The following is a 10,110-nucleotide window of genomic DNA, read 5'->3' as shown; positions in this document are numbered from 1 at the left end:
AGACCAATCAGGGTGCCCATGCTTGACCCCTCTCCACTGCCGAAAGTGCCAGCATGTGAGCTTTAGAATAGGACCATGGAGGCGACCCCTCACAACTTACAGGACTTAAAAGAATCTCCTGCTTACATCTTGGTGCCAGACACCAGAGCACACCGTCAGGGGTCTAAGGGAGTCCATGCCTTGACGGGTCAGGACTGTTTTGGCAGCAAAAGTGGGACCAACACAAAATTAGGAACATTAGGTCATAATATTATGTCTGATTGGGCTATACTGTGGTTTTATATATACAATCAACATCTTTAAATCAATAGTTCTATAATCCTCCATTTTTTATTTGATTATATCATTTACAATTCTTTTGGGGGTTGTAGTTTTTTCAAATACCGTACTTAAAAGTTAGCCAAATACTTAGTAAAAGTATGTAACTCTTTAAACAAGACTTTTTAAAAATCCCTATTGGAAAAATACTTCTGGAACAAAGAGGGTGGAGACTGCTGTTAGTCAGAAAAAGCCACTTCTCAGAATAAAGTCAAGTTGTGTCCTATTTTCACAATGAATATCTTGTTGCACTCAGAAAACAGAAATAATGTGTGATGTTGACTTCTCCAAAATATTGTTTTTGAGGTGCATTCAAAGCAAAGTTCATTTAGTCCAAAACATTACAGATAAAAATGTTCATTGCATTTGTTATTATTTTAGAAAAAAAGAAGACAATTTTATATTTATTTAATGATTTAATTTAAACGCCGCTGACAAATACATAATGAGGAAAAAAATGACATTGCAAGATATCAATATAATGGCTCTTTTAGAAAAGGAATAACGATCATTCCGAAACTCAATTAAACAGAAATGAATATGGATTTTTGTGGACTGTTATTTAGTTAAATAACCAGCATATAAATATCACCAAAAAACATCAATAATGGATTATACTGTAAAAATACAATATTAATTGGCTAACAGTACATTTCTACAAGCAGTATATAGTCACAGATGCGACAGCATAAATGTAATATTAGCTATAGCTTAAATTTGGCAAAATAATGCAAACACAAGAAAACATGAACAAAACTAAGGGTCCCACTTTATATTAGGTGCCTATAAACTATTATGCACTAACATTTAAATTAATAATTTGAAACAATGCACTTATTATGTACATGTTTTTACATTGTACTTATATTTAAAAAAGTCACCGAATATAATAAATGCAGTATCACCTAAAAGGTTGATAATTCAGTATACTAAATAATTGTAAAAGTTTTTGTTGAAGCCTTTTAACGTAATTATGTGGAGCTTAAGGCTTCCACTTATTGGCTATATGAAATATAGTAGGTGAGTATACAGTGAATATTAGTGTCAAGATTGTTAATACTGATATTGTACAATGATACTGTTTCTGGGATATTTTATACTAAATGTTACTAGAGATGCACATATACTAAATTTCTTAGCCGATACCGCTAGTTGAATATTCAGAATGATATCGCCTGATGTCAATAGTTAGATTTTTCTTATGGAAAAGAAACCTCTCCCAAATAATGCAGAAAACTACCCAGAGAATGCTCTCATTTGGTAAACAATAATATCGGTTGCAATTATCAACAAAGGTACTATATTACACTGCTAGATATAATAGGCTCACTTAAATAAGAACTGAACTGTTTATAAAACTCAATTGCACATACAGCTCTGGAAAAACATTAAGAGACCACATGATAATGGTCTTATTTTTTTCAGGGCTGTATAAGCTAAAATAACTAACAGTAAGTAAGCTCCTCTCTAGTGTTTATTTATTGCTAACTAACAAACTGTGAACATCAGTTTACATTCCTGACGTAGGCTAAATACAATGTTAAGTGATCTATCGTTTAAACGCTGTATTGACGTCTTTCTGCGGTTAAAACTCTGATTAAGTGATTACATGAGTCATGATATGGATTTCGGTAAGTTGTACTGAATCTTTCAACATACCTTTTGAAATTCATGCACATTTTTGCAGATATAACTTTAAAGGGGAAGAGATGAATCGCTGCCTCTTGAATTGACGCACTACAGCGATCTGTCACGACACATTTAAGAGTGTCAAAACGCCATTTGTCAGAATCTGAAAGATGACACTGTTTCCTTTTAGAAGTAACAAAGCACAGTGCTATTTGTGATTATTGGATGAGAGGCATGTTACAAATAATGTTTAGTATAGGTAGAATAATGCAGACCTGGCAATCCTGGCTTGAACAAAGGGTCAAAGAGCCTGCTTTTGTTGCAGCTTTTTTTTTTTTTTTCTACTAATGCGCTATTGTTGTGTTAACTTGCCCTAAGTTCAACATTAGACTTTTTCTTCACACACATACACACACACACACGTTTGTTTTTGTGAAATGTGGGGGCATTCCACAGGCGTAATGGTTTTTATTCTGTACAAACCGTATTTTATATCCCCCTACACTGCCCCTGCCCCTAAACCTACCCATCACAGGAAACATTCTGCATTTTTACTTTCTCAAAAAAAAAAAAACTCATCCTGTATGATTTATAAGCATTTTGAAAAGTGGGGACATGGCCAATGTCCTCATATTTTACCCTCTCCTTGTAATACCTATGTCATACCTATGTCATTATACATATTTGAGTCCTCATATTTCACAAAAACATGCCAACACACACACACAGATTTGCAGTCGGACACATTTTTCCGCACCCTTTTGATTGACAGGATACCATTGGCCCAGATCATCTGCGGTTTTTAAACAACAAATAGCTTAAATAATAGCTTTTATCAGCTGATACTGGATTATTGGCCAGTATTTGTGCATCTCTAGTTGATACATTATTAATAAATGTGTTCATATTTTGAAGAAAAAAACGTTTGTCTACGGTTCAGTCTATTATAGTTTTACATTGTCACTGCCTACATTATCTAAACTTGTGTGGCATTGTGCATCAATGCGCAACAGGAGAGCCATTACACTCATTTAACGTGTTCAAAACGGCCTTGACTGGAGTGTCTGACATGCTTTATTCTCCTGATAACAATTGAGATTCTCATGGGGTTGAAATAAAGAGGCATTCACTGTGCTTGACAAAAATACATCTATAGCTCAGTGTGTTTGCTTCACTTCTTTGTGCTTTGGTGTTTCATATTTCCTCCACAAAATATGTAATTACATGATGAGGCACCAAAAGCATCCGGAAATATGATTATGTGCAAGATAAAATAATGAGCGATGGTGTCCTATTTTAGTCGGATTTTAAAATACATAGCTCACATTGCTGATCCTTTTAAAAATAAATAAAAAGTGCATAAACTTTCAGCACAGAATTGCTTTGTATCTGAAAAGTTTCTTACCTTTTCTCTTTTTCTGAGATCACTAAGCCTATTTTTCTACATCGGTATGCAACACTCTATTATAGTATGGGTTCCAGTGGATACAATCAAGTCCCACCCCTTTTTTCTCATTGAAAATCATGTTTTACTCAGAAACGCTTTTCACTATGTGTGTAAAATGCATCATGCTTACTAGGTTCTCTAAATAACTTTGTGATGTATTTTAAGGAGGCACATCTACCAATTAAATACTCAAAAACAAATCCTTTTAAATCCATTTAAATCCTAGTTCTGGTTTTGCCAGCAGGTAGGCAGTCGCCAGTGCAGCTGCTGTCATTACCACACCGAGGAAGCAATACGACTTGGACGACTTGCACTTTGACTCCTTTCTTGGGTTACTGTGTTTCAGGGAAGCTCGCACTGCGTCCAGATCCTCCCGGGACAGAGAAGAGGGACACATCTGAGCTAGGACCTCCATAGCCGCCCGCTGACCAGACTGAATTGCCCCGCTAATGTATCCACACCATTGGGTGGCTGTCTCCGTGCCTGCCCAATGAATCCTGACAAAACAGATAGAAAATTAAGAGACAGGGCTCATTTTAAAGTGTTATATAAAAGTCCAATTAAATGAAAGTTGAGATAATCTTTTTTTTCCTTTCTTTCTTTATTTTCTTCCTTTTTGTGATGTATATCAGGGGACCTGTTTTACCTGCTATAAAAGGTGCACTATTTAGTATTTTTGCAGTAAAATATCCAAAAACCACTAGGCCAGTGTTATATGCTTTGTTCACTTAAAGGGTTACTTCAGCGATTAGCATATGGCTTTGTATCAGTAGAAACCCTGGAGTATATTCAAATGATTGTGCTTTCCCCCCTCATATCTCCCTGAGACAAGAGATTTATGCATTTTATTTCTGGAAAAATTCCTCCTATGATGCAAATTGACGATTTTTGCATCATAAGAGGAATGTTTGCCCAGAGGCTAAAGACTACAGCCAGCAGAGGGAGCCATTTCCGCATGTTTTGAACTCGCTCATGGGGGATGGGAGATAACTCAGCTTGCAGGGAGAGCTCAGCTCAGCTACAGGCACTCATGTAAACGGAGCTATGGTGAGCAATGTAAGTCTTCTAACTTCTCAAATTAATTTCTATGAAAGTTAAGCTTGCAAAGGCATGAACTGAAACGCGTCAGACTGAACTCGCGTTGTGAATGTATGCCACGAGTGTAGTCGCGATTACCTCAGCTCTCATCACGAGACCTCATCAGCTAATTTATTTCACTCCTGCAGTCAGTGCTCAGTGCTGTGATACTCGCGCGGTGACTCACTCATTATATTGAACAGACACGTTCAGTTTTTAATTGTAGTGTCTTCTCCAACTCAGTCACAGTAATCAAGTTGGTGGCGTTGGGAATGGCACAGGGCAGTGAAGCATTCTGGGAATTGTAGTCTTGCTGTGAGGTGAAGACCACATGTTCCAAGAAGTTGCGTTTCATCCCCATGGGACAAAAATACATTTTCTGTCTTTTCTCAGTCTAGAAGACACCAAATTCAAAAATAATTTCACATTTCTACTGCATTGATGACCCAGTTTAAATACAGATTCATCTTCCCAGCGCTGAAGTACCCCTTTAAGTACTTACAATATCCCAACTGTTTCCAACTATTGGTAAATTGTGAGAAAATTGCTATTTTAATCAAGGACCTGGGACATCTGAGGGAGTCGCCTGTCAATTGCGTCGTATCTGCGTTACCCTCAGTTTTATTTGTCAGAAACGCTTTACTCTTAGCAGTATGCAACAAGTGTCACAGCAGCCGCTGATCGAAGGCACAGAGTAACGTCATAACATTATTTAAAACACACTTAAATGTATCTAATATGATAAACAGAGCTGCGTTACCTCATACTCATGACCGGAAAATCGTAAATAGCGCCGGCGCCTGGCAATTGTGTCATAATAAAAGTCACACTGCTCGCGAGGTGTGTGTTGTTCATCTCATTAACAATCGCTCCAGCGGCCTTGCTCAGCTCCACTCGGTCCTGCTCTGCTTCACACTACAGTAACGTTAATAACCGCATCCATGAACATGATTTCTGCCCGAGTCCTATTTTCCACCGGCTGTGAGGTGAAGACCACATGTTCCAAGAAGTTGCGTTCAAACTTGGCGTCATCCAACTACGCCTTCTTTTTAAATAGGCGCCCTCTAGCGGACGAAAAATTTGCATAGTGCAACTTTAAGATGCGTTTTGATCAATCTCATCTCAAGTAGATGAAGGAGACACTCATTTTAATCCATGTCATTTGTCCACTTTGAATCACTTCTGTCCTGATTTCTTTGAGGGGAAGGTTTATGGGTGGGTCAATCTATAGGCTTTTTCAGATCTTCCGATCTAACGGACGAAATAATCTCATGCAATGTACGTATTAATTGGCAAATTCCTGACCGGTCGATCGGTGCATCTCTGAAGCGTAGTGTTACTTCTGGCAGGTGTCCCTGACTAAGGATTTACACATTCGAATCAGAATTTTCGAATCTCTCTATGGTCGACCAAAAGTCGAATCATCTGTGTGTGTGTAAACCATAGACTGGAAAAATAAAATAAACGGTATAAACAGGTTGGGAAAGGCAGGACACTAGTCAGTAGGAGGCTAAGACAATTTTTATTTTACTTTACACACGGCACACAGCCACCACTTTTAATAAAGTGATCAAAACTAGGCTACACTACACATTCATAAATTAACCGTTCTCTCATAACATTTAAAAGCCGCGATCGAAACACAGAACATCACACAAATATATAAAAGAACATTTTGATAAATAAACCTAAAAAAATACCTGCCTAGAGAGGAAAAGAACACTTTGAGTGCGTTTATATGCACGTTCTTAAGCCGATTGTGCCTATAGGGGGTCGCACACCGGACTGAAGCTCAGCGCCGTGTCTCAGGTAACTTTATCTCACTTCAGGCAGACGTGAACATTATATACGCGCGAGCTCAATTTTGAATCGACTTCTGACAGAAGAGCTGCACGATGAGTGTATCTTGTAGCACAGGGTGAAATCAGCACGTACATTCACGATTTGAGGGAAATATACATTTAATCGCCCCGGACAGGCGTCGAATGCCACCGTCGGTGTATATGTGTTCGAATTTTAAAGGCGCAGCGCGTCCGGTGCGAAGCTCAGTGCCCTTAAAGGGGCGATCACTCAGCGCTGCAACACGTCTTTATAACACTAATATTGAGCACCCCCATATTGCCAAAATGGTATGATCCTCGTTTCATAACACCATAACACCCGCGAAGATTCGACCATGAGATCAGTGGTCGAATCCGGTCCTGCATATCGATGCATCGAATCTTTGTATATATATAAGCTCCATTCAGTATTATCAGGAGCTTTATCGCTTTGCTAATTGCCCTCCTCCATCCCCAGCTCCTCCTCTCGTCTACTCAGTACTTGGCCTTCTGATGTTCCTCTTTGAATCAGAGTGATTTTTTTTTTAATTATGCTGAACATTACATTATTGAACTTTAATGATATCTGCTAAGAGGGTAAACAGATGACTGGCACGGAGTTTCACAATTCGATTCGATTTTGATTCAATATTTATTATTTTGTATATCAGGTTGGTACAATACATGGCAAATTTTCTCAAGGAAAACAAATCTCTGAACTTATGCTGTAGTCAGCTATGGGAGTCAGCAGATACTACGTTAGCATACTAAATTAACTGTTTTGTATACTAATACTTAAAATTACACTAAACAATGTTTTAAATAATAATAAAGTTATAATATTAACTTTACAATTACATAATCATTTCTACTCCAATTAGTTGTTGCTTTTTAAATACAAACACTTATATGGTAGCTGACATAAAAAACTTTCTAGATGCATTCATTCATATACATGAAATATTGAAGAGCATTAAAAATGACAATGAATGACAATAGCCTATGTAATGTGGGGCATATAATTAGCAAAATGCTCTTCTCTAGAGTAAACTTTTCTCGCAGACGCGTTTATGGACACGGGATATGTTTTTTCTAAGGTTCCGTGCTGCCGGTTCTTGAGCTGAGCTGCGACAGAACGATCTGGCGCCACAGCGCCAAAACATTTATGTTTTAAAATTTTCTTAAAAAATAAAAATAGACGTAATTTCAAATCTGAGACTTTGTTTCATATCAGTATTCTTAAAGCACAAACATTTTTATGATTTATTGGATGGGAGGCAGGCTAAAATGTTTATTTACTTCATTAACAAACAAACAAAAGATGCCTAATTGATTCTTGGGATTTAAGAATCCATATTGTTTTGTAAAAGTAAAAAAAAATAATAATCAAGAAATAAATATTTTTTACCCAGCCCTAATGGAATTATTTCCAAGAACAAAAACCATACCACCCAATTCAAACTGTATGCTAATTTTCAATAATTTTTGATGGTAGTGGTCCTGACAGAATTACATTAATGCATTTAACAGACGCTTTCATCTAAAGTGATTCACAAAAGAGGAACAAAAGCAAAAGCCATTTAGTAAAAAAGTAAATCCAATCTTACATTCCTGGTAACTCCATGGGGTGGTTAATTTATGCACATATAAAACAGCTCAGGCAACCTCCAGGAAATAATGCATGTATTCACGTCTGTTGTGAATTTAACAGAAATAACTTTTAATTGGGTTCTCAACAATGCTTATTGCTGCATTCAACAACATTCTTCATGCAAGACCATTTCCTATCCACGTTGTTTATTCTTTATGCATTATGGATGTGTGGACTTGAATGAAACCCTCAGGGATATCCCTTACCCATAGTGCTTTCACCTATACTCTTAGTCTATGTGAATCACTTCGAAGACATGAAAGCGGTTTTCTTTCTATTCTACCATCTATGGCAGGCAAGAGATGCTCTTCTAACTCTGGAAACACTTCATCAAAAGCAGCCGGCATAATATCTAACAGTCTAGTGCTGCGATTTTCAAACTTTTCAGGCCAAGTATCACCTTCAACCAAAATCAGAACATCCAAGTATCACCTTGTCACAACATTGGTCACCCCCCCCCCCCCCTCTATATATTGTTTATTTTTTGCAGCGTTGAGTAAATTAATGCATAACTGGCTAGAATGGAGAGCATCTAAATGAATATGAAAAGATGAAAAAAGAAGTTGCCAATTAGAATGAGAATTGGAGCAGAGAATTAGTTTTACTAAATAGGGCAAATTAGCGTGAGAGCGCGATTCCAAAAAAAGAACACAGCCGGTTCTTCCAGCTAGCGTCTGGTTTAAGACGAGCTTTTTGGGGGGTGGTAAATAATAGCGCAAACATCAGCAAACTGACGAGCACAAACCCTTGTCAGCAGAATATCTGACAATCTAGTGCTGTGGTTTTCAAACATTTCAGGCCAAGTATCACCTTCAAAATCAAAATCAGAACATCCATGTACCACCTTGTCACAACATTAGTCCCCCACATACATCAGGCCTTTATGATTTTACAATATGTTGTTGTGTTCTATAATTTAAACATAACTGCCCTTGAGCTGTGCCAAAACTCAGAGCAGGCCATCTCGAGACGAGATGTTTGACAATTGTGTGCAAGTGGACCACTTATTAATTCATGTTTTAGTCCTTTGAAACATGTTTCAGTCCTTAATCTAATATGAATCACTTCGATTGTCTGTAGTTACAGTGAAAAAGAATGGATGGAGATTTAATGCATGAAAGAGTCTTGTAGCATCTGAGAGATCAAGAGCTTCAAGATCTCGTCTGCTTCCAAATGGGTCAAGGACAGATTACGGTCCTCTTTCAGGAAACAGCTCATCACCTGCACATGTACCAGACAGAATGGGGAGTCTGTACATGCCTCAACCACCTTTATATGATGAACCCATTCCTCTCCCTACGGATTTAATTCTATTATGGAAATTTCCCCTCGATTCCAGCCACCGCACACTCTCGCTTTCTCTCTTGCTCGCTCTTTCTGTACATTCTCCTTGGGCGAGCATTAGTTCAACCCTGTCAATCGCTTAACCGGCCCATTTCAAATAGCTTTTGAGACGTTTTCCCCTGAGAGCGCTGTCCTTTTGACATCAAGTCATGCTTTTGGGTACTTCAAGGTAAAATTGACATTTATGTACTATCTTTATCTGCAGCTAATTTCTGCAAAAGTCAATGAGACTTGGTTAACCCAAAAATTTATATAGTCACTTTTCCAAACCTGTACGCGGTTATTTTTTTGTTACCTTTTAAGTTAAGCATTTTTACTTTCCATACAATTCAAATGTCTAACAAAACATCAATTAACATTATTCTTTTAATATTAAAATTTTTTTGGTGCCTGGACTACAGAATTTTTATTAATAACAGTAATTAATAAAGACTGGTGTTGTTATTATTATTATTATTATTATTATTATTAGTATTAGTATTATTATTATTATTATTGTTTTGGTACTAGTAACTAGTAATTTTAAAATAAAAATATTAAATTGAATAAGTAAATATTACATTTAAATAGCATGTAGCCTTCAAATGTGTATAAGTAAACATGGATTATAAAAATATCAAGTGAAAAATTGAAGGACAAATGAAGGACAAAGACAAACACATTACATAGAACAATTGGCAGTTCCACTAGTTTGCATTTACAAACTAAGGGCCCTATTTTAACAATCTGAGCGCATGGCGCAGGTGCACTTTTGTATCCGAATCCACTTTTGCTAGTTTAACGACAGAAAAAAATGGACGCACCAGGCCATTGGTCCAAAAGGG

The 10,110-nt window shown here is 37.2% G+C and overlaps 1 protein-coding gene across 1 annotated transcript in view; it reads right to left on the bottom strand.

Annotated features, from left to right (window-relative positions):
• Nucleotides 1-711: 711 nt before the first annotated feature.
• Nucleotides 712-10,110, bottom strand: part of si:ch211-127i16.2 (probable flavin-containing monoamine oxidase A) — a 66,803-nt gene continuing 57,404 nt past the window's right edge. Inside the window, exon 12 of the mRNA XM_067433251.1 lies at nucleotides 712-3,891. Within this exon, the coding sequence (XP_067289352.1) occupies nucleotides 3,600-3,891 (292 nt within the window). The 3' untranslated portion in view covers nucleotides 712-3,599. The remainder of the gene's footprint in view (nucleotides 3,892-10,110) is intronic.

The sequence above is a fragment of the Pseudorasbora parva genome, chromosome 23, assembly GCF_024679245.1.
Source record: "Pseudorasbora parva isolate DD20220531a chromosome 23, ASM2467924v1, whole genome shotgun sequence".
Lineage (NCBI taxonomy): Eukaryota > Metazoa > Chordata > Actinopteri > Cypriniformes > Gobionidae > Pseudorasbora > Pseudorasbora parva.
Note: the sequence above shows the minus strand (reverse complement) of the source record. Positions and strands in the feature narration are given on the sequence as shown.